The sequence below is a fragment of the Corvus kubaryi genome, unplaced genomic scaffold, assembly GCF_017639235.1.
Source record: "Corvus kubaryi isolate FWS band 111438036 unplaced genomic scaffold, C.kubaryi_AGA036_p1.0 37232, whole genome shotgun sequence".
Classification (NCBI taxonomy): Eukaryota; Metazoa; Chordata; class Aves; order Passeriformes; family Corvidae; genus Corvus; species Corvus kubaryi.
Window position 1 is genome coordinate 2,529,211 of NW_024581066.1, and position 23,372 is coordinate 2,552,582.

The 23,372-nt window shown below is 60.5% G+C and overlaps 1 protein-coding gene across 7 annotated transcripts; it reads right to left on the minus strand.

The window, feature by feature from the left end:
* Positions 1–1,355: 1,355 nt before the first annotated feature.
* Positions 1,356–20,959, minus strand: LOC121662121. 7 transcript variants are annotated; one of them, XM_042022958.1, is made up of 32 exons: positions 20,382–20,959; positions 17,158–17,265; positions 15,611–15,766; positions 14,785–14,916; positions 14,469–14,660; positions 14,304–14,387; positions 14,069–14,187; positions 13,800–13,914; positions 13,443–13,526; positions 13,005–13,120; positions 12,684–12,828; positions 12,374–12,480; positions 12,188–12,257; positions 11,884–12,009; positions 11,676–11,807; positions 11,152–11,408; positions 10,911–11,034; positions 10,550–10,744; positions 10,087–10,242; positions 9,400–9,620; positions 8,908–9,085; positions 8,463–8,609; positions 7,838–8,236; positions 4,767–6,272; positions 4,272–4,352; positions 3,963–4,049; positions 3,746–3,837; positions 3,448–3,533; positions 2,816–2,882; positions 2,530–2,693; positions 2,121–2,255; positions 1,356–1,910 (listed from the first exon to the last, which is right to left on the minus strand). In XM_042022958.1, exons 1-32 carry the CDS (start codon positions 20,808–20,810, stop codon positions 1,675–1,677), a joined length of 6,246 nt encoding a protein of 2,081 aa, XP_041878892.1. In that variant the 5' UTR covers positions 20,811–20,959; the 3' UTR covers positions 1,356–1,674. The 7 variants fall into 7 exon arrangements, with proteins under 7 accessions (XP_041878892.1, XP_041878894.1, XP_041878891.1 ...); XM_042022960.1 differs by having other exon boundaries at positions 12,188–12,251; positions 13,443–13,529; XM_042022957.1 differs by having other exon boundaries at positions 12,188–12,254; positions 13,443–13,529.
* Positions 20,960–23,372: the final 2,413 nt, after the last annotated feature.

Sequence of the window (23,372 nt, forward strand, 5' to 3'; positions counted from 1 at the left end):
AAATGGTGCTGCAGGTGCCAGCATCGTCCCTGGAATGGGGTATTTCTCTAGAGGCACATGTCACCCCATGCTGCTATGCAGGACTTGGGCCATGCTGGGACTCTTGTTGAGCTCCCACCCCACCATGGGTCAGCATCGACCTCTGGGGCCAGCAGGGGGGCCCTTAGTAAAGCACCCTGCACCCACTGCCCCTCTGCCGGGCCCCGCAGATGCTCAGGAATGAACTGGCACCAGCCCACCAGCTGCTCTCTTGGTATGTGCTGCCGGGGCTGGAATGCTGTGCCTTGGCTTCCTCGCTGGCCTGGATAGGCCTGGCCCCTGCCCAGGGCATCTCCCCTCCCAGCCCTACCATCCTGCTCGTCTCTTCCCATTAAGGAAGTGGAGGCAGCTGAGCTTTGGTGCTGGAGAAAAACAGGTGTCAGAGCCAAGAGTTATGGAGCCAAGTGGACAGTGGTAAAACACAGGGGAAGCTCAGAAAGCACACCCCCGCCCACACAGCAGCACCTCGCATCGGCATTTCCTCCACCTCTTGCTGGGAACGTGGAGAAAGTCCCTCTGCTGGTGACCCTCGTGTGCCCAGCTCCACCTCACTGCCCGTCCCCAGCCCCAGGAACACTGCAGGAGGGAGATGGGGTGGCGGGAGCATTTCTGCTCTCCCAGCCCTTACTGCAGAGCTGGGCTGCAGCCAGTGCTTCTATTTTAAGCCCCACGCTGTGTTTGAGGAGGCAAGTGGTGCGCACAGCTGAGCCTCACAGCCCAACAGGGAGAGGATCTGCTACCCACGACCCTAGAAACTTCCCCTTCTCCCTCTTGGGTTGGTACAGGCTCAGGGCAGGTTGGACCAGCTGCTTTCTCCCCTTCCCAGTACAGGCAGCAACTGGGGCAGTTGAAACTGGCATGGTCTGGTGAAGTTACTGCAAAAATATCTGGGCTGCAGCAATGGGGGTCTAGCCACACAGCCCTGGCCCCGTCCATGTCATGCAGTGTTCACCTGCTGTGACCTAGGCTGGCAGCCATCCTGTGAGAGAGCACGGCTGGGCAGGCCTGGCAACATTGTGCAGGCAGGAGTATTTACTCTGTAGGTAGTGACAGTCCTGCTGAGCTCCCAGGGCAGGGAAAAGGGGCCCTGATAGCCTGTGGGATTAGCTGGGCTGAGTGCAGGCAGAGAGGAAGCACAGGACAAAGCATCCTCGTGAGAGGCACCGAACGGCTCAGGCTTCCCCCCAAGCAGGACTGAACCTCACTGCAGGCCCCTCCTCATCTGAAGCTCCCTGACTCCTTAGCAAGGACCACCTTGCAGAGAGCTCCTTTCCTCCTGTGCCAACGGGTGCTGCTGGACAAAAAGGCTCCCAGACTAAACATCTATTTATTTTTTAATAAAAACCATCATCCACCCCCCTCTGCTTGTGCTGTGTGTCATCAGGATGCCTGGGGAACCAGCAGCACCCAGGGAGAGCACTGGGCAGGAGGGGTGCTCAGCACCAGGCTGAGGCTGGGGGCTGCAGTGGCTGGGGCACAGGGCAGCCCCAGGGCCGGCTAAAGCCATTTGGCACAGCCTTTTGCCCCTGGGGAGGCAGTGAGCTGTGAACTGGTGCTGGGAGTAGAGACCATGCCAGAATGGCCCGAGAGGAGGATAAGAGGCAGGTTAGGGCATTTTCCCCCTTTGTCTGGGGCTCACTCTTTCTTCCCAAAGAACTTCTTGAAGACAGATTTGTTCTTGGTGCGAGGTGGGCTGGTGGTCTTCTCCCCAAGTGTGTCCCGGGGGCTCCCTGTTCGGGCCATGAAGGAGTGGCAGCGTGCCCGGGGCATGGCTGTCACTTGCTCCCCTATGTACAGTGTGACAGAGTAGCTGCTCCCAGCTTCCACCGGCTCCTTGGGCACGGCCAGCGGGGTGATCTTCTGGTAGGTGGCTGCAAGAAGGAGCAGTCAGTGGTAGGGGCAGGGTGCCAGCAGGCACTGGCAACCCTCTAGGGCCCTCCCCAAATGGGGGCTGCAGCCAAGGGCACAGGTATGTAGGACCAGGTGCGTGCTGGAGCAGCATCGCATCTGTCCTCGGCTGTCTGTGAGGACAGAGGCAGTGGTGCCACCTCCTGGCGATGACAGCAAAATCAGCACTGTACCTGAGGTGAAGGAGTAGGACCTCCTCTTGTTGGCCACAAGCCCATAGTCGTCTTCTGGGCAGATGTTGTCCCACAGCCCGGGGGACCCCCTGGGTGACCACTGCTGCTCCTTGTGCCCAGTCCCCTGAGCATTCTCTGAAGCAGAATGGACACATGTCACAAGGCAAGGCCACCACAGGACATCCCTGTGTCAGCCCCAAAGAGAAGAGGGAAATGTATGACTATCTCAGTAACCCAGGAAGTGAAGTAAATGTTCCTTTCCCCAAGCCCTGAGACTCCTAGCCCAGATACCACCAAGTTCAAGGCTGACTGACAGCCTTCAGCCTCCCCCAGCTGTCTGCCATGTACCTCTTTGGGCTGGGAACAGAAGCTGGGGGACAGTGGCAACCCAACCAGACAGAAAAGTCACCTGCTGCTTCCACAGTCCCATCGACTTGGCCATCCTGGCTGCCCAGAGGCCGCTGCAGTAGTGTGCTTGTGCAGGGTAACACCACAACCTCCTGGCTCTTGGTGGTCGTCACCTGGTGATGTCCCTGGAGGTGGGAGCTCCCAGGGCTGGAGACCTTGCTGAAACTGAAAGTAGCAGAGATTTCACTAACCAGACTGGCCACCAATGTCCTGCTGGAGCAGCACACACTGGCAAATGTGGGAGAGAGTCATAACAAGACCCAGCTGGCCAGCTCCTGGCTACTCACCTGCCAGTACCAGCAGTGCCCTCGACATGCTGTGCTGCCGCCTGGAAGTAATCCACTTCAGGGAAACCTGGGGGCACAGAAAACATCCTGCTGGATGTCCCATACAGGACTGTTGCATAGAGCCAGTCCCTGATCCCAGTGCCCATGCTGCATGGCTGCATCCTCCAACCTCCTGCTCTAGTGCCTGCTCTTGGTCCTGACAACCAGCCTAGGATCTCAGAACAGAGCTTGAACTCCTCAGGTATGGATACAGCAGCAGGAAGACCTCAGTATCACAGGTGTCCTTGCCTCAAGGGCAAGCAAGGCATTTCCAGGCCCAGAGGATATGGAGGAAGACCAAGGCACAATTATAATTTTCCTGACACGGGCTTTTTGCTGCTGAGGCACCACTGACGTCAGTTGTGCTATTCCTGATTTATAGCTGTGTATGTGGTGTGAAAACAAAGCCTCCAAATCCTGCCTGGCAGAGAACTACTGTTCCCAAGGCAGGCTAGGAGGATGCATAAATCAGAGGGCAATGTTGTGCTGCTTCTCTTCTGACACCCCTCTGTATCAAAGGACTCAGCAGGGGCTGAACAAACATGGTAACCACATAGAGCTGGGTCCCTGCTCTGCCAGCAAGGGCTGCTCACCTGAGTTTTGCTGCAGCTTTGAGACCCATTCATTCATGAGGGGCTGGGTGGGGGCCCTCAGGAGGTATTCAGAACCATCCTGCAGCCTGCAGGGAGAGGAGGAGAAAACAGGTCAGCAGTGATGTGGAGTGCAGATGCCACAGCCCCCACCAGACCAGAAAAGAAGAGAAGCAGATGAGAAAGAAGGAAGGAAATCCTCATCTAAGCACTGGACTGAGCTGGTCCTGCCTGGGGGTGTTGGTACATGTCTGCCCACACTGGGGAGGGCTGTGGCTACTGCCCTGGACTGGGAACTCACTGAAGCCTGAAGCAGTTGGTCTTCTTGGTGTACTCGGCATCTGGGGTGCAGACCGCCCCGGAGAGGTGCAGGGGAAGGGCCACCACGGAGCTCTGCAGCATAAGGGAAAGCAAGAGCAACAGTGGGGTTGGACAGCTCTGCCTTCCTGGCCATGGGGCCCAGAGCCATCACCCTGCTGCCAGCCCCCTCCCATGTCCCCCAGTCTCCCCCACCACACCTTGAGGCTGTCCCTACGGTCCTGGTAGAAGCATAGTGTCTGCCTCATCAGCACGGCGTGGAAGAGGCCCCAGGCCCGGCAGCTGGCCTGTGGGATACAAGCAGGGGACAGCTGTGATGCCAACAGGTTTGTAAGAAGACAGATGGTCTCATGCCACTCAAAATGCAACTCAGCCCCTCTGAGGCTCTGCCCTTCCAGAATGGCCAGCAGCACTGCCGTGGTAGTTCCAGGAACATCCCTGGCTTCCCTCCATCCTCCGCCATGTCCCAGCACCCCTGTCCCAAAGGAGCCCCACAGCCATGTCTGTACCTTTCTCCCTCCTGCCTGCAATACGTGTTTCCTTTCCAGCGTGCCCTCCATCATCTGAAACTCCATTTTACCAGGAAGGACCTGCAAGGGCACAGAGGGTGAGCAAGAACTTCTCTGGGGCTGGCAGTGCCAGCTCAGCCTCCATCATGCACATGGGGTCTATCTGACCCATCCCTGGTGTGTGATGCCAAAGTGGGAGTGGGATGACAATCAGGAACAACTTCCTCACCTGGGCAGGGGCTGGGATGTGTGTCAGCTTCAGAGGTGAAGTGCTGCCTTGCTAAGGCTATGGGTTGGCAGGGAATGTGTGTGCTGCAGGGACCCCAAATACCCCACCTAGCCCTTCCCCACCAGCTGAAGAAAAGGGGCCACAGGAGTTGGGGAGTCCCCAAATACAGGTTATGTTTGCTGGAGTGAATAACCCAGCTGCTGCCTCGGGTGTTCCCCAGCCCCCTACCTGACCCTGAGGGAGAGTCCCTGGCCTGTGGATCTCACCTTGCTGCTCTCTCTCCCCTCTTGCCCGTGACTCCGCTGATTCCAGGCGCTGGAGGCATCCAAGGGGGCTGCAGACACCAGCTCCTCCATGTGGGGGGAAACCCTGAGCCTGCTGGGGCTGCCACTGCCACTGCGCTCCACTCTGGGGCTCTTCTCTCCCGACGGGCTGTGGAGCAGCTGGGCAGTGGTGGGAAGGGTGAATTTGGCCACTAGCACGTTGTTGGCTGATGAGAGGATGAGGGGCCCACCAGCAGTGGTGCTGGGGCTGGGCAAGCTGCCTGCCCTGCTGCTCGTCCGGTGGCTGGCACAGCTGCCTCCTGGTGGGCTCTGTGCCTGTCGCTCGTGGGCCCCATCCCAGATGGCCTGCAGCTCCTCCTCCTCTTCCTCAAACTGCCTGTGGGCAGGGTGGCAGACTTCCTTAGTGCCCAGTGCAGGGCTCTGGGGCTCTGGAGACCCCAGTGCCCACTCAAAGACAGAGAGCTGGGTCAGGGCAGCAGGGGAAGCTGGGGACCCTCTGGGCTGGCTGCTGCTGGCTGGCTGCTGTGCACAGGCAGGGCCAGGGATGGCTCCAGCCCTGCCTGGGATGCTGGCAGGGGATGATCCAAGCTCTAGCCAAGCGGCTTTGTGATGCCTGGCCCTGCCAGTGGCACCGGGGCTGTCACTGTGGCCAAAGCGGGTGGACAGCTCATCCCCCATACCGACACGGGACGGCCGGCTTGGTCTCGAGTCCAGGAGGTCTTTACTGGTGCTGCTGGGGCGCTGCGGGTTCCAATGCTCCTTCCCAGCACAGTGTGCCCTTTGCTGGCTGTAGCTGGGGTTGAAGCTCACCTCCTCAAACCACGTTCCTTTCTCACTCTTGGGGGACGTCCCCAGCCTCTTGCTGGGCCCCTGGGGACTGTGCCCATTTTGCTGCCATTCAACTCCATGTGTGCCTGTGGGCTTCCACAGCCTCACCCCTTGATCCTGCCTCTGCTCCTGCTCCTCTGCCTCCTGCTGCTGTGCCACAGCCCCTCGGTGGCACCCCAGGACCACTGCATCCCGTGGCAGCTCCAGGCTGAGCACAGAGCCCAGGGAAAGACGGGGGCATGTGATTTTTGGGTTAGGCAGGCAGGGGTTCTGGGGGGCTGCCCCACACTCAGCATCGATGTCCTGCACCAGCGGATTCCTGACATAGAGGAGCAGCTCCCCAAGCTGGGGTCCAGCAGCAGCTGTCCCTGGCCCCTCCTTCCTGCGACCATACTTCTGAGGCCATGTGTTGCTGGGGCCATAGCATTCCTCAGGTGTGGGCCGCAGGGAGCTGTCACCCATGATGCCCTGGAGAGTCAGCAGCCGGGCCTGCTCTGCCCTGGCCTGCTCCCGCCGCTGCAGGCTGTTGAAGAGACAGCCAGCCCTGGCCTTAGGCAGGGTGTGGGAGACAGCCGGCATCCCACCGCTGGCTGCTGGAGGGTGGTGGACAACAGCGGGTGGCCGCTTTGCGGTACAGGTTTTCCTGGCCTCCACCTGCACCTGAGGAAACAGAGAAGGAGAGAGGGGTGATTCCCATCGCTGGAGCTTCCACCACCCTGTGCCAACTGCCCCCTTTCCATGTTGCATCTGGGAAAGCAGGGAGCAGCAGGGGCAGGCAGACAAAAATGCTCACCAGCAGCATGTGCAGTGCTGGGAGCAACATGGCTTCACCTCAGTCCCCTGAGGGCTGCTCCCACTGTGGTGCAGGCAGGGTGGAGGCAGACAAGGGAATCTGCCCATGATGGAGTCCCCCAGGTGTGGTACAGCTGAGGGTGACTCTGCCATACAGCTTTTCCCTGGCACTGCTGACCTCCAAGCCGTCACTTTTGGGTGGCTACTGAGACAGCAGTCACTGCTGTCCATCCCCTGCCAGCCCTGCATGCTCCAGGCAGTGAAGCAATGAATGCAAGGGCAGGGGTTGAGTGCAGACTCTTCCCTGTCCCTTCCTCACAGACCCTCTCCAGCTGCAAGAGTCTGCAGGAGCTGAAGCAGTGTCCCCCTGTATCCATTTGGCTGGATGGTGCCCTTTACCAAAACCCTCCTGGCAGCCCAGCAGCCCCTCACCCTGCTTCAGTGCCCTCCGGCGTCTCTGTCCTCCTGCCCTCTCCCTTGGGCTTCTGAGCCCGGCTGCCCCTGGGGCTCCTCACACACAGACCTTTTTGCACAGGCTCTGGAGCAACAAAGGGATGCAAGCCCCAACAAATCACCAGACTCCCAGCCCCAGGGTTACAAGCCAAGCAACCTGGAGTGAGACCCACGCCCCCGCAAAACATGCACCTCACACAGCCCCTGCCACCCTTGCCCCTTCAGCTGGCTACACAACGAACTGCTGCTGTCCCCCAGCAATGGAGCAGGGAGGCTCTCCCACTGGCCACCAGCTAGCCATACCTCCCATGGCTACCGAAACTACTTAAACGGAGGGCCAAACTGCAGCAAGCCCTACCTGAGGACCCCTCCTCACCTGTCCCAGCACCCACACTCTGGACCCCACAGCACCAGAAGGGTTTTCTCTCTCCCATTGGACCAGTGCCAACAGAGCACAGTGGCATGGACAGGAGAGTTGGTGGCAGGCAGGTTCACACCATGCAGCCACACTGCCCAGCATGCAGCCTTCCCCGGAACATTACCTCTTCCACCAGCTGGCGAGGTGGCTTTCTTTTTCGCTTTAAACTACCCCAAGTGTTTCCTAAAAGCCCCTGGCAACGCTTCCAAAAGGTTTTACAGCCTGAGTGTTTAGTGGCAGGGAGCTGAGCAAGGGCAGAGAGAGAGACACACAGAGAGTTGAGGACAGAGTGGGCAAGGAGCTGCAGCAGGAGAGCGCAGGCAAAGTGGGTGGCGCAAGCCGGCCTCAGCCCTAAGGCATCACTCAGCATCAGCATGGCCAAAGGCCCCTCTCAGACTGACACAGTCCCAGCAGCTCACTCAGAAACAGCCTAGAGGGGTCTCAGCTTGAGAGTTACCCCACAGCCCCCCAGTCTGCATGGGGCACAGCTCCAGAGAGCGGCCCTGGCTGTGTGGCTGCTTGCCCGTGGCTCTGCCAGAGCCGCCTACCATCCCCCACGTACCGTCGGCAGTGCCTCCTCCCCCGGCCGCTCGCTGCTGGCCAGCGGCTGTGCCTTCTTCTTCTCGCCCTTCTTGCCAATGCTGAGGATGAGGTTGACCGTCCCCCCAAGACCGCAGGGGCCCCGCGGTGACAGCAGCAGCGTGGAGGTCTCGGCAGGATCCCAGGTGGCAGCCTCCTTGGGGGGTTCTGCACTGTGGGGTGTTTTGCTGCTGGGCTCCCCCCAGCTCTGCTCCACTCCTGGTGGGGCATCTGAGAGGCCTGATGCTGGTGGGGAGATGGCTGTTTTCCCTGGAAGCTTTGGCTCTAATCTTTGCACAGGCTCGAGGAGAGAGCAAGGCATGAACTTCGCTGGACTGTGGATGCTTTCCAGATGGGGTGGAGCACATGAAGCATGCTGCTCCTGGGGAGCAAGGCAAGAGAGGGAACATGAAGGAAGGGCTGCTGGAGCCAGGTATTTTCTCAGGACAGCCTTCCCTTTGCCCTGCCTGAACCCCAGAGACTCCCAGAGGTATTGGCACACATCCCTCCCCTACTTCTGCACCACCCACTCCACCCAGTGCATCTGCTACCCTCAGCCTCAAGGCTGGTCATTCTCCCCAACAGTCTCAACAGGGCTGGGTACTCACCTGACCAGTGGGGGACATGCTCAAGGGGCTCTCCGGGTCCCTCCTGTCCTCCTGTCTGCTCCCCAGATCCTGCTGATACTTCTGTGCTCGCCAGCGCACCAGCACCCAGCCCAGCATGCTCTGCAGCTCTTCCAAGCGCTCCTTTATCTGAGGGGAGGAGAGATGCTGGGCAGCCTGCAAGGACCCCTGGCCCAGGGACACTGGCCCTACCAGGATATCTCACTACAGAGAAGTTAGGAGGTTTTCGGGAGTGGGATCACAGCAGCTCAGATCTCAGGATCCACTGCTGGGTGAAACTTCTTCCTGCCCTGAGCAGCCCCAGGGAGGCATAGGTGCCCCTATCCCACTTACTGGGTACCCTTTGCTCTTTCTTTCATGGTCTGTCCCCAGAGGACTTCAGGGAGTGCTGAGAATTTCCCCCCGACCCTATTTCCCCTGTCCTTACTGTTGCACTCAGGTAGTGCTCCTCAGACACCAGCTGCTGCCCTGCTGCTGCTAGTGCCTCAAACTCCTTGAGCTTCTCTTCAATTCTCCTCTCCAGTTCCTCACACGGAGTCTCCGGGACACTGGAGCTGCTTGGGCTTTCAGAGAAAATCTGAGCCCGCGTGTCCTCCGTCCAGGAGCTGTGAGCACGTGAAAGACAGGTTGAGGAACGACCTAACCGTTCTTCAGCCCTGCAGGCCCCAGGGAAGCCATTCCCATGCTCAGGGATAGCTGGAAGCAGCTCAGTGGGGTTGTAGCAAGGCTGTTGGGTCAGGACAAGATGCTGTGGGGCTGCCTCACAACAGAGAGCTGTGGTGCAACCCTGCATTCCAGGCTCCCCATGGTCACGCCTGGCTGCAGCTCCAGCACTGCCCACATACTTGCCAATGCCATGCTCTCACCAGCTCCCCCTCAACCACCACACAAGCAACCCCAACAGCTCACTGCCACTTACATCATGGCTAAATAATCCTTGAAGAAGTGCCGCAGCCGGCTGGCCTGCTGCACACGGAGCCGGGTCTCCTGCAGCAGCTCTCGCAGCCCTGCCCAGGCCCACAGAGTCTCCTGCAGCTCCTGGCTGACGGGGCACTGCTGAGCGGGGCACAGCTCTTGCAAGCGGGCAGCCGCCCTCTCCAGCTCCTGCAGCTGCCCTTGCAGGGTCTGCGACACTGCATGCTAAAGATCAGAAGGCAGGAAAGGTTCGAGATGCATCCAACCCCTCTGAACCCAGGCTGTGCTCCCCTGCATTCTGGCACGAAGGGACAGAGGGGAGGATGCTGGGACACAGGCTGCAGAGAGCGGGCAGAGCTAGCCTTGATGGGGAGCACGGGAAGAGCACAGAACTGCCTGGCTTCCCTGCCCTGTGTGCATGAGTCGCTTTCCCACCAGTGGGAAGATGAGTGAGGTGCTGGCAGCCGGGTGGTGGCACAGTGGAGCTGATGCAAGCTCTGTTCCCTTGCCTGGCCCATGCTATCAGAGGGGAGCAGAGCAGGCAAGTCTCAGCTCTGCTGGAAAATTCCATCCCAGCCTGCCACAGTGTGCCAAGGCTTACAACACCTGGGCCCCCAGAGGGGGGCCAGTGCCTCACTGGGACAGCCCCAGCCAGCCGGGACACCTCCCTGCCCGTGCTCCCCTGACTCACCTCCATTTCCTGCTGGCAGCTCAGCAAGCCCTGCAGCCCTTGGAGGTCCTTCTCACTCTTCACTGTGGTGAAGCCATTCTCTGCTAGGGCAATGTCTTGAGACAGCGCCTTGGCTCTGCACTGAAGGGCCTCCAGCTGTGGGAATACCTCTGCTACCTGGATGGGCAGGAGGGGACATAGAGGAAGATTAGCCCCAGGGTGGAACCCCCTGTGCTACCACCTGCCACACAGCCCCAGCCCACCCCAGCCTGGGGACACCCTGCCATGCACCTGCAATGGGCAGGTGCCAGCCACAGGAGAGACAAGGACACCAGCCTCTCACAGACTGGTCTCCATGAATCCCAATGCCCCTGTGTCCCACTGGGAATGGCCGAGGTGCATGTCCTGTCCCAACTAGCTGGCATGTCCAGCTGTAGGTGAACCACCCAGCTGCATCCCCAGGCCCCCTGCCTCCATCCCCTACCAGACGCTCCAGGCTCTCTGTCTCCGCTGCCACCTCCATGACCCGCTCTCGCTCCTTCGCTGCATCATTCAGCATTTCCACGGCCTCCTGCAGCTCTCCCAAGGGGTGGCTCATGTCCTCACTGCTTGGAGGCTGCTCAGCCTGGGCTGAGTGCAGGGGAAAAGACCCCTGCGAGCCGCAACGCCCGCTCCCTGGCTGAAGCCAGCAGAAACACCAGATGTAAGAGAGATGGGGAGTGACACCCCAGGCAGCTGGGCTGGAGGCGAGCACCCAATAGGGTCCCCTTGCCAACTGCAGATCAAGCCTCGGTCCAGTCCCAGGTGCTGTGTGATCCCAAGGGATGCCCGGCCGCGCTGCTCACCGCTGCAGATCCCTGCTGGCTCCGTGCTTCCTCTTCTTGCAGGTCCTGCAGGAACTCAGACAGCACCAAGGAGTCCCGCAGATCTGCTGCCCGGCGCCGCAGGGCTGCCTGCACGTGTGCCAACCTGTGGGGAGAGGTGCCCATCAGAGGTACTGGCAGCCTCTGCACCTCCTCAGGGACAGCATCCTCCTCCCCACCCAGCCTGGGGACCAGAGAAGAGGCACCTTCCCCCAGGACTCACTTGTCCTCCACCATCTCCACTTTCCTCTGCATCTTCCTTGCTCCCTCGTGCTCAGTGGGCGACTCGCCTGCTGCTTCCTCCCGCAGTGCCTGCAGCTTGAGGCCGCATAGCAGGAGCTGCTTCTCCAGCTGGCCCATCTCTTCCAGGTCCTGGCGCAGCTCCACTGGGCTTCTCATGGTGGCTGGTTCCACGAGCAACCCAGCCACAGCTTGCAGCCACCGCTCAGCCTGGTCCAGCTCCCCCACCAGCCTCAGTGCCTTCAGGGAGAGCAGAGAACCCATCAGCCTGGCTCTGAGCCACCCAGAGGAGGCAGAAGCCGTGCTGCCATCGCACTGTGGGTACCTGGGCACCGGCAGCACTGGCAGCACAGTTGGAGAAGGGTGCAAGCTGCAAGGCCAGCCAGAGATGTCGGTGCCAGTGTTGCAGCTCCAGGCCCCACAGGTGGCAGCTTCGCTTGGTGATCCCCAGCAAGCTGCTGCCATTGGAGCACGCCCTGTGCCCACCCCAGCCCTGCCTCCACATACCTTATCGATCTCTTGCAGCACTACACCGTTCTCCTGGTGCTTCCTCTGCAGGTCCTCCCACAACTGCCCCAGTTCCCGCAGCACGGCCTCCACCTGAGGGCTCCCGGGAGGCCTCCCTTGTGCTGGCCCCTCCTGGGAGGCAGGGAGGGCAGTTAGGATGGGCCCCACCTGGAGTCCTATCCCCCACCTCACATCCAAGCAGGCTCACCAGGAGCACAGCCCTGGCACTGGAGCTGGGGGCCAGGGGCTCTTTCTGCATCCGTGCTGCCTCCAGGCTCGCCACTGGACATGGGGGGACTCCCATACCCACACTCTCCTTGTGTGGGGACAGAGTCTGCCGAGGAGCAGGAGACATGCCGGGTTAGTGCCCAGACCAGGGGTGTGTGCACAAGCATGCATGCCCACAAGCAACAGGAGGGGGTCAGGGAAGTGAGTCCTTCCCCAACACTGTCTCCTCTTGGATGGGCAGGGAGCAAAGGGGACTCTTGGGGAGACGTTACCGCATTCACTACCTGGCAGACGTCCTGCACTTGGGCCTCCAGCTGCCGCATCCCCCACTCAGCCTCTGCCTCTCTCCTCCTCCAGCAGAGAGAGGAGAGGGACAGTCAGGACTGCAAGGTTCCCCCCTTGCACAGGGGAGCCCCATCCCTGTCCCCTCTGACTGTCCCGCTCCCACAGCCACCTCCACAAGCCAGTACCTTTTGTTGTCCCCTCCATGAGGGGGCTGTCCCACTGCTGGGGAGCCAGGGCTGCTCTCCTCTCCTTTCTTGTGCTCTGCCATCTTCTCCAGCACATCTTTTGGTACCTGCGGCACAAAGGTTCCCATTCCTCCTCGGCCAGCACAAAGCATACACTGCTTTGTCCTGGGCCTGGCACTTATCACGTCCCATAACTGGCGGGACCAGATCCAGGAGTGTTCGGCTTGGACTTTGCCCAACACCTGAACTCCTTTCCCTTGTCTTCTCAAAGCAGAGGAGCTGAAGACACCTGGAGGAAGACAGTGCTTACCACGCTCCCGAGTCCTCTTGTCCATTTGGGGGCTGCTTCCTTCCCCACAGCCCCATGACTGCTATCATCTCCTCGAGGCTCAACATTTGGAGCTGCAGCTTTGCCCCCTGGGGAACCGCTTGCCCGTGCTGGAGCCTTCTCTGCCCTGGGAAAGGAAGGCAAGGGAGGCCCAGGGACCAGAGGATGAAGAGAGACCTTGAGTGGAGCTGGTGCCCCAGAGACAGCCTGCTAGGGGCTAAGCCAGGTCTTTCCCAAGCTTCTGGCTCCAGTGCTGGGAAGTCAGGGCTGGGACCCTGGTGCTCCTGCCCAGCTATGCCCTACCTCAGTGCCTGCTGGAGCTGCGCCCAGCTCTCCTTTACGTCTCGGTGCCTTGAGGTGACTCGGGCTGCCAGGCTGGGCTGCAGGTTTAGGAGCTGGGACACAGTCACATCCAGCATCTGGAGAAGAGAGAGCAGCTGGGACATGATGGAAACAGGGTTGATGAGGGACAAACCACCATGGCCATGGGGCGACTGTGTGATGACAACGCATCACCAGCCCTGTGGGGGCAGAAGAGGCAGCGAGTGCTGATCCCAGTCCTCTGCTGCCCCCGGGGAGACTCCCCTGTCCATCACACAGCCTCAGCCACCCACGCAGCTGTGGGGTGCCCACAGAGCCCACAGCCCTGCAGGCAGCAGAGCTGACCTGGGAAGGCACACATTCCCCCTCTGTCAGGATGCTCCCCAGGGCTCAGAGGACAAGGAAGAGCCTTGCACTCACCATCACCTGGCTGGCTATGTCCCTGACATCCCGATCCTGGCATGGCTTGCCCTCCCCAGGCTTCCCTGCACTGCAGATGCTGCTCTGCTGTAAGAAGAGGCCATGGTCAGCAGTGGGAAGAGGATAAGGCCCTGCTCCCAGCTCCAACAGAATGAAACAGTGCAAAGCTGCACTTGCCAACCTGGCTCTCTTTCTCCACGCCCTGGTTCTCTCCCCAAACCCCAGGCTGAGAGTTCCAGGACCACAGGAGACCTTGTCCCCATGCAGGGGACAAGAGCAAGGTGCTGCCCACCAAGTTTCATTCAGGCCATGCAACAGCCCCGCATACCACGGTGAACCTGGCTCCAGTGCAAATACCTTTGCATGGATGGCCTCGAGCAGGATATCTGCCTGCTGGAGGAAGGAGGCCACCTCCAAGGCCAGCTGCAGAGCCTCGTGGTGCTCCTTCAGGGTCCCCTGCAGCCGCAGCCACCTGAGCAGGTGGAAGGGGAAAGGTGAATGGCAGTCTGTGCCTGTCTGGGGAGCTGTGCAGAGCTAGGCCAGGAAGTCTGGGGGGTCCTGCTTCCCAGTCAGTCAGCTCCTGGTGCTCAGCTCAGCCCTATTCAGCCCATGTGTCCTCCACTCACGTTTTATTGAGGTGCTTGCGCCGGGCTGAGATGTTTCTGCTCTCACTTCTGCCTTGTTTCTCCAGCTTCTGGGCCAGGCTGTTCAGCTCCTTATGCAGATTCTGGAACTGCTGCTCCTCCTGGCCCAAGCAGAGAGGAAAGACATCAGCATCCCTCCTCAGGGACCTATGCCATGCCCCAGCCTCAAGGTGGTTGGTGTCCCTGACACACCAGCAGCCCCCCAGCAGCCTCTCACCTGCTTCAAGTCAAGGATGCGGCGGGTGAGCTGGATCTTGTCTGGGCTTTCCTGCAGGAGGGCTGCCAGAGAGGGCTTCTCCTCCTGGGCCAGGCAAGGGTGTGAGAAGATGGGGGGACAGGCAGGCTGTCCCCTTCCCCAGACCATGCTTCCCACCCCCCAAACCTTGTGCTTGATCCACGCCTCCAGCTGCTCGGCTTTCCTGTTAAAGTCCTGCAGACTCTGCAGCCCCCCCAGGGCTTTGCTCTGGCTGGCAGCCGTCTGCTTCAGGAGCTGCCACTGGTCCTGCAGGGCCAGCAGCTGCCTCCGCACTGCCTCAGCACTGGGGCTTGCCCTCCACATCAGCTGCTCGCCCATCTGTGGGGCCAAGGGACCCACTCAGCACCAGGGGTTCCCAGGGACCCTCTGCTGCAGAGAACCCAGGGACACAGGTGCTGTGGGTAACGGGAGCCATGCCACTCCATGCCATACCTGGCCTCACCTGATTGAGCTTTATCAGCGTGTTCTCGAAATCCTTCATGTCCCGCTGCAAGGTCTGAGCCACCTCCTCCCAGTCCTGGAGGTCACAGCCATCCTTCAGGTCCCGCAGCTTGCCTCGCACCCAGCCCTCTGCCTGCAACATACAAAGAGCCACATGGCTGGGGGCCTCCACCAGAGCATCTCAAGGCTTTGGGGACCCAAGCCCAAACCTTCCCGGAGCTGTGACAGGGACTGGAGCGCACCTGTTCAGCTGACAACCCATTTGCTCCGGGAATCAGCAGGTGGCCAGCACAGGCACTCAGAACAGCATCTGTGGCAATGGGGGTGTGCAGGTGTGCAGCACCTCACTCCTTTCCAGCATCTGCCTCAGCCCAGCAGGAGAAGCTGGGCCTGCCCAAGCAGGACAGTCGGCACAGCACATCCCTGCACAAAGCATCTCTCCTCGCTGCACCCTGCTCCCCAGTGCAAACATCCACGCATTCTTCCCACCATGACATGGAAGCAGCGCTCCCACCATCTCGGTTCCCATGCTGCTGGGGAGGGACAGGGTCTGAGAGGAGGAGGAGGAGGATGGGGGATGGGAGGAGCATGCGCACATGGAGAGGAAGCAGGGCCCTGGTGTGGGCTGACCCCCTCTCCCTGGGGCTGACAGCCAGGGAGAGGCAGCCAAACATGATCTCATGCCACAACCATGGCTTCGCTGGGCTGGGAGTTCAACCCTCCCTGCTGCGCACCCCACCCCACAGCTCCCATGAAAGGCCGCTGCTGGTGGCCCTCCAGCCCACTTCCTGTGCAGCCCCTCGGGTGAGTGCCCCAGCTGCCCTTACCTGCAGCATCTCCCGGTTGAACTGGGCTATCAGAGGACTCAGGTCGAGGAGAGGGCCTGCTCCCACGCCGCTTCGCCCGCTGCATCTTGGTGCTGCAGCAGACTCCTTGCCCTTAGGGCTCTCTTTCTGGGGTGATGACACTGGGGATCCTGCCAGCTGGGGGGAGCAGAGGTGGGGTGGGGGTGTCAGTGTGGTGCCCCAGGGAGCCCTCCCCATCACCTCCCAGGAGCATTTCAGAAACCCAAATTAAGTAGGTCAGCATGCCTTATTCTTGATTCCACTCCTTCACTGATGTATTTGGGGCTCTCCTCCAGCACACTGAGGTACCACTTCCCTCTACCAAGGCCACACTGGTGACTTTTGCAATGCCAGCAGGGGGTTGCTGGGTTGTCCCTCAAGTGGGTCACTCCCTGGGTCGTTCCAGGCTGTTGGGAGGGCACCCAGCACCTGGGCCAGTCCCAGCACCCACACTGGAGATGGATAGAGGGCTTGCTGCCCCTCCAGCCTGAGGATGTGCATCCCTGTGAGGAGCATTCACGTCTGTAGCATCCATTTGGTGTCACCCAGGGGGACACTGCCAGGGGATGGGATGGGATGGAGGGGCCATGGGGCAGGTTCCTGGTAAGCCCCACCACTCTTTTGGTGGCACCCAAGACCCCCATCCCCAGTGAGTGGTTGGAGGGAAGTGGAGAGTGCAGCATCTCCCTTGGGACTCAGCCTTGTGGGCAGTAGACACTGACAAAACCCTCTGTCAGGGTTCCAGCTCTGCCAGGGGTGACAACGAAGGCCAGCCAATGAAAGTGCTGGCCTTTCTCCAAACTCAGCCCTGGGCCCAGCTGCATGCAGCCCAGGGGACAGCACCATCACCCGGGCAGTTACTTCCCACCCTTCTGCCCAGGGATGGGGATCTAACTGCATACTAACTGGTGGCAAACAGGAAACTGAGCATTTTCAGGAGGAACTCAAAGATGCAGGGCTTGCTGCCTCCTCTCAGCAGGCAGAAATTGCTCTGGGGCCAGCCTGGGACACCCCTTCCTCCTAGAGAGAACTGGGTGTGAGCTGCCCCACAGGGTCCTAGCTGCCCCTGAGCCCACCAGGGAACAATTTTCCAGGAGCCTGTGGAGCAGTGGGGTGCAGGCAACTGTTTCAGGCTCTCTAAGCACTCTGGCATGTGCTGCCCTGCTGACAGCATGGGACTCACTTTCCAGTGCCTGTTCTACTTAACCACAAGAACTACAGAAATCCTCTGTCTTTTCTTTTTTTTTTTTTAATAGCAACACAGATTCTCAGGCCCTCCTGTGACTCTGTGATCTTTAGTCTCTTGACTCAGCCAGGGCTGGAGGAGCCCATAATCTGGCTCCCTTGGAATCACTAAAACCTCTGGGTGCTGCACAGGGGCCTGATCCCTTGCCCCATCATGCCCAGCTTGTTCCCACACTCTCTGAAAGAGGCAAGGCTCCATCCACACCTGAGGCTGCGAGCAGCCTCATTGCTCAGCTCCAAGCTGCACATCAGGCCCCCCTAATGCTGAGGGCAGGGGGACATACCACATAGAAGGGAGAACATCTGTCCACCGGAGAGCAGAACACACTGGCCTGAACACTCCCAGGCTCCTGCTGCTTGTCCTCTGCATCCACATCCTTCCTGAGGAAGACCTAGAGGCAGGAAGGCACAGCTGTGAGCCTGGTAGTGCTCAACTGTCCCAGCAGCCAAAGAGACAGAGGAGCATTCACCCACCTCCCCCTGCTGAGGGACGGAGGTGGCTGTGGCAGCACCCAGACACTGCTTGGCTGGGTTCTTGCCCATCCCCCCTTATACACCGAGGCCAGGCTCCTCCGAACAGCATCCACAGCTCCCACCACATGCTCAGCAAGTGGCAAGAGCTCCTACACCAGCTTTGCTCAGTACCTTCTCCATTTTAGCTCCCAGTACCCCCCATACCCTTTTCTCTCCTTGAATTGACTCCAAAGCCAGCAGAAACCCGTTTAGTGATCACCACTGGTCCCTGGTCATCTAAGGATGCTCAGAGTGAGGTTTCCTTTCCCTCCTCCAGGACAGTAGGGCAGAGGCATGGGGGCACAGGATGACATTAACTCCAACATCATGAACCTGAATCCTCTCAGCTGCTGATCCCTGATCTCAGCCTAGCTGGGAGACAAGTTAAGGGGGCAGCTGGCTTGCAGAGAAGGGCTTCCAAAGGTCAGGGGTGAGGGTGGAAGCAGGAGAGGCAGGAGGAAGGAAGTCCAGGAACTGCAGCCAGGCACAGAGAGGATGTCCAGGATGAACTCCACATTACCTTATCCTTGATGCAGCACAGCCCCAGGAGGAGAGGTGCGTGGGATTGTTTGGATCATGCCCAAGGGCATTAAGCCTCATCCTCTACAGATGGATCTTTTCTTGGGCTGTTGGATATAACAGGCTGATTTAGGGACCTCATTCCACTCCCTTTCTGGGGCCACCTTGCTGTCTCTGTAACAGCCATCCAAGCAGGCACAGGGCAACAGAAACAGGGTGGTGGACAATGTGTGCTGCCCTGACAACTCCTCCTCCTAGACCACCGCAAATGGGGTGCTGGATCAGCCAGAGCCAGCCTACCTCTGCTCAGGCCACTCCAAACTGAGGACACTGTCCAAGGGAAATGAACCTAGAGAAGTCAGAACTCCCTCCCTCCACAGAACATGGCTTCCCACCATCTCTGCAGGACTGCAGAAGAGTCCTGACATGAATGGCAGCCCCCAGCACTAGAGCTGCTGCCACCAAAAAGGCTCAGAGCCCTACAAACAGCCCAACAGCCCCTTGGAGAACAGCACCATTGGACCTTTCCAGGGGCTTGCAAAGCCTGGCTGGTGGCTGCAGAGGTCAGACCATTGCCACATGCCACAGCATCCCATCCCAAGCAGGAAGAACAGGCAGGGTACAAGGCTGAATCACAGCCCAGCAGGCACAGTGAGAACTCAGCAGGATGGTTTTAGAAGGGGAAGGCAACCCCTTGCCTGACCACGGGGCTGAGAGGTTTGGATGCATATTTAGGGAATGATAGGGAGCTAAATGTGATGTGCTTGTGAGGCATAAGACCCTAAAAAGTTCTATGCAGTAATGTCTCACGCCAGCCCCCAGGGCTCAGCCGTGGGAGACAAGCCTGCAGGTGACACGGGAGCTTTATTTAAAGTCCCTGTCTCACGATCCGTCAGCCGCAGGAAAACAGGGCTGCCAGCACAACGATGACTTCATCCTTCCCGCAGAGCTGCTCCACCGGGACTGCCCCCCCTCCTCAGTCCCTCTGGCTAGAGCTGGGTCCTCGACCCGGCAAAACAACAAACTCTCTCAGCAAGCGAAGTCTGGGAGAAGGAGTTGTGCCTGCTGCGGCATCCATGAGGTGCTGTGCTAAACGCCCCCCCGCAGGACCCCAGGCTTCATGACATGAGCAAAGCCACATGTGAAACGAGTGCAGCAGCCTCAGCTGCCACCTCTGCAAACACTTCTTTCCCCCGCTAGAAGCAAAATTAACACGGCACATATGCTTGCCGCATTCCCATAGAATAGGCGCCAGTGACTTCCCACGAACAAGAAGAGCGGGGTCAGACCCTCCTAGGCAGCACTGTGCTCATCCCGGAGGAGCCCTCATTCCTGCGGGGCAGGAGCGAAGGGCAAATCCAAGGACTGCGGGGAATGCTTGGGAAATTAGTACCGTGCTCTGTGTGGGACACAGTGTCCCTTCTCTCCTCCAGATGCCATCCCACGTGTTTTCCCTGGCCCCCCAGCTCCCTCTTTCCCTCCCAAAGCTCCATCTTGCAGCCTGCCCACCTCTTTCAGCTCCACACGCTCATGCTGGACAGGGAGGAGGGGCCGATCCTGGCAGCCTCCTGAGAGTCGCACACCACCGTGCCCAGCACGTGTCCCTTCCTTATATGAAAGAGGGGAGCCCTCATGCCGATGCCCTTTGGGCTGCGCAGACTCCGGCCGCCCAGCGGAGGAGCTGCTTGCGTGCCGGAGGAAGCGGCACCTCTTGCGAGGCTGTGCCTGGCCTTTATTGGCAATGAAGATGAGGGTTTTGGCAGTGGACTGTGCGGCTCTCCCTAGCACTATCCTGCCGGGAAACCAGCTGTTGCAGGTCAGGGTTAAATCCCAAGGAGTTCCTGCCTGCTCTTGCCAGAAACTGCGACGTCTCCGAGATGCCTTCCGCCCCATCCCACCCCCACAGGGGGTCTCCCGGGCTCCGGCACTGTTGAATTCGTACCTCTGCGCCTGCTAGCGCTCAGACTTGGCGGGGGAGGGGGGAAGGGGGGGGATGCCGAGAGCCCTGGGTCCTGCTCCTAGCCTTGTCCCAGCTTTGCTTGGCTGTGTGGCCCTTCATGAGTCACTTCCCTTCTCCCAGCCTCCGTTTCCCCTCTGGTAAACGAGGAGGTGAGTTCCCAGCTCCCCGCACACAACAGCATCATCACAGGCACCCCGAAAGCTGAGCCCTCCATAGCCAGGCTCTGGGGCAGGGCTTTTCTGGCTCATCTTAGCCCCGGGGAAAGCTCATCTACGCTCACCCGCCAAGACTTCCTGCCCTCCAGCCCGATGGTACAGAGACGTGCGTGGGGGGCACATGGGAGGAAGAACAACTACCACAGGAGCCCTGCAGCGAGTGTTGCCTGGACGGCACGGGGACAAGGCAACAGGGATGGGCGCAGCCTCCCCAGGACCTACCCATCCCTTGGCAGCGAGGAATGGGGAACGGCACGGAAGACGGGGAGAGAGCAGGGCACAGGGTACCGGGATCGCTTACCTTGAATTGAGCTTTCCCTGTCCTGCTGTTGTTGTTGTTGTGGTTCCTCTCGCCGCCGGCGCCGGCAGGGTTCCCGGGTCCCCCTGTCTCTCCCGTGCCAGCGTCCCCGTACCAGTTGGACAACGTGATCTTCTTAATGGAACGGGCTAGGGAGTTGCGGTTCAGCCGGTCCTCGTCGGTGCCCCCGTCCTCACCGGGGCTGGGGCTGCGGGGCTGCTCCGCGGGGGCGGCGGGGCCGGCCCGGGCGTGGGCCAGGTAGAGGGAGATGCGCTCGTTGATGCTGCGACGGAGGCCGCGGTGGCTGTCCAGCGCGGAGGCGAGGGCGATGCCGGGGCAGGCGTCTCCGGGAAAGTCCGCGGCACATTTGGGCAGCGAGAGCCTGGTGCTGATGGTGAAGGGCTGCACCTTCCTCGCCGTGCTGCCCGACATCCTCGCCCTCCCCGCTGCCCGCTGCGGGCAGTGGCGGTCCCGGCCCGGGCACCGTGGGCTGAGGCGGCGGTGCGGGGCCCCCGCCGCCCGGGAGAGCGGGTGATGGAGATCGCCCGGGCAGCGCCGGCTCCTTCCCCGGGGCGGGCGGGGGCGCTCAGCGGCGGGGCGGCCCCGCGGCGGGAGGCAGCGGGGCGGGGGGCGGCCCAGCAACCATGGCCGGAGCGGCGAGACGCAGGCGGCCGTCCGGCCTCGGCTGCCTGGGCGGGCCCTCCGCCCCCGCCGGGGCGCGTCCCCTCCCCTGCCCGGTCCCTCCTCCCGCGGCGGGCCGGGCAGGCAGGAGGAGTCGCCGCGCCCTGCTCTGCCTTGCCGGGTCCGTTCCGTCCCGTCCCTGCCCGTGGCCGGCCGGTTTCAGTCGTCCGCCTTCTTGCGCAGGTTGAGGAGGCAGAGCAGGCAGGTGAGCAGGGCCTGGCGGCTCTCCCGGGAGCGCAGCCGGCGCCCCAGGCGGCGGAGCGGCGGCAGCAGGCGCCGGCGGGCCAGCGGCAGCAGGCGGGCGAGCAGGGCGCGCAGCAGCGGGGCGGCCAGCGGCGGGGCGGGCATGCTGCCCCCGAGCCTGCGAGCACGGCGTCACACCCCGGCTGACCTGCAGGAGCGGGGTGCTCGGCGGCTCCTCACGTTTTGGAACGTCCCAGCTGAGCTGGATGTTGGAGGGGTCCTCACCCCCCTGAGAGCGGGGGGCTGCTTGGGGCAGGCTCGAGGGAGATGCACTGGAGGGGGCTCCTTCCCACCTCTTGCCCTGGTCGCTCTTACCCTCCTTGGGATCCTTCCTGCTCTGGGACACCACTCAGCCCTTTATCCCGGAGCAGCCTGGACTGCTCAGCTTCCCCAGCGTGGACCTGCCACCAGCCCAAACGACAGGAACAGCTCCAGGGAAAGGGACAACAAAAACCCCCAGCTGTTCATTTAAATGCCCCCTCCTCCCAGGCCCGACACACACTCCCTGAAAGTGATACTGCTTCGCAGCCGAGGCCCCATTTGTCGGGGTGTCAGTGCAGGGGAGAGAAGGGGGGCAAGGCAGGATCAACATCTGCCCACCACAGAAATGTGGGCTGGCAGGGTGGGGTTCTGTTTCACTACAACGCTTTGCCACAGCCCCTGAGGAGGCAGCTGAGTCCGAAATATGCTTGCCTGTCATTCCCTGCCAGTGCCAGCAATTGTCACCCTGCTCCCATAAGAGCCAGGAATGCAGACCAGGTGAGCCAACAAGGAGAGTGGGCAAGGGATGGCCCAAGGCATCATACACTGAGGAGCAGTTGGGAACTCCCCTGAGAAAGAGCTTTGATTTGGCTGCATGAGTGGCTCAAGAGCAGGATGGTAAGCAGTGTCCTGCACTTCCTAGCTCTGTTCCAGGGTTCCCAAGCCGAGTTAGCTTGGGGCAAGCAGCCAGGGGAGAGCAAGCTAGCCAGAGTGAGAGTGCAGGCAGGAAGGTCCATGGTCACATCTGTGCCCTTCCGCTTCCCTCCTGTGCTGAACCTTTGTTTGTTCCTGGTGGCTGTCTGTCTTCATTTCCTCCCCTTGTTGTTCCCTTCCAAAACCCTGCCAAGGCCCTACTCTTGGCTCTCACTCAAGAAGAATTTAGGAGAATGAACAGACACGAGGGACCAAAAGCTACTGCTCCATTTCCCTGCCTGCCTGCTGTAAGCTGTCCCTTGCCCAGTGAGTCCCATCCAAGGGTGGTTAGTTCAGCCAGGGTGACCTTTCCCAGCCCCACGGATTCCTCCCAGGGAGCCAGCCATGGATGAGGAAAGCAGGCCGGCTGTGCCTCAGCACGGGGACACCATGTGCTGAAACCAGAAACAGCTCCCCGACGGCCCCAGAGCTTCAAGGACCGGGGTTGACGTCAGCCCCTTGGGACTGGCCTCCTGGAGGCTCCCAGGCTTCTGGTCTGCTGTGGTCAGCGGCCGTGGGGCTCAGTGTGCGCTGCCGCCAGCCCCGTGCTGGCCGCCCTACGGGGAGCGGGAAGAGCTCAGACCAAGGAAGCAGGAGCCAAAGCTTTGCTGCAGCTATGCCAGGGTTTACATTTCCCCAGGAGGGAGTGTCTCCCCTTTGATCAGGGAGGCAGTGGGTGCAGTGCTTGGCCTGCTCTTGAGACTCCTGGGCTCACTGTGCTGCAGCCGATGCTGGATAAGCCTTGCTTGGTGCCTCAATTTCCCCAGCAGTACAGCTCCACTGGGAATATCCTCACCTTGTGCAGAGGGCACTTGGAGCATCCTACCTCTGAGCAGGCTGAGGACCACTGGGGTGAAAATTGTAGCATCCCAGGTCAGTGTTAGTGATGACAGTAATGGAGGAGAGTGGACATCTTATTCACCAGGGAGCCTTTTCCTAGGAAAAGCCCTGCCTTGAGCTGGGAGAACTGATCATCCTGCTGTCGCTACTGGAGGAATCCTGTCCTCCAACCCCACGGGGAAAGGGATGTGCTGACCAGGTGAAGAGATGCGGCAGCACATTCCTGGGAGCATTGCCTCTGAGTGTTACATTGTATCTGAGTGTAATGTTGAGATA

What these genes read in the sequence shown, in the direction of transcription:
- LOC121662121 (XM_042022956.1), bottom strand. Translation starts at nt 20,810, where the DNA reads ATGTCGGGCAGCACGGCGAGGAAGGTGCAGCCCTTCACCATCAGCACC. An exon ending in TCAACCGGGAGATGCTGCAG is followed by an intron (nt 14,917 to 15,610) that starts GTAAGGGCAGCT and finishes TGTATGTTGCAG; the next exon opens with GCAGAGGGCTGGGTGCGAGG. An exon ending in CAAGAGGACTCGGGAGCGTG is followed by an intron (nt 12,481 to 12,683) that starts GTAAGCACTGTC and finishes TTTGTGCCGCAG; the next exon opens with GTACCAAAAGATGTGCTGGA.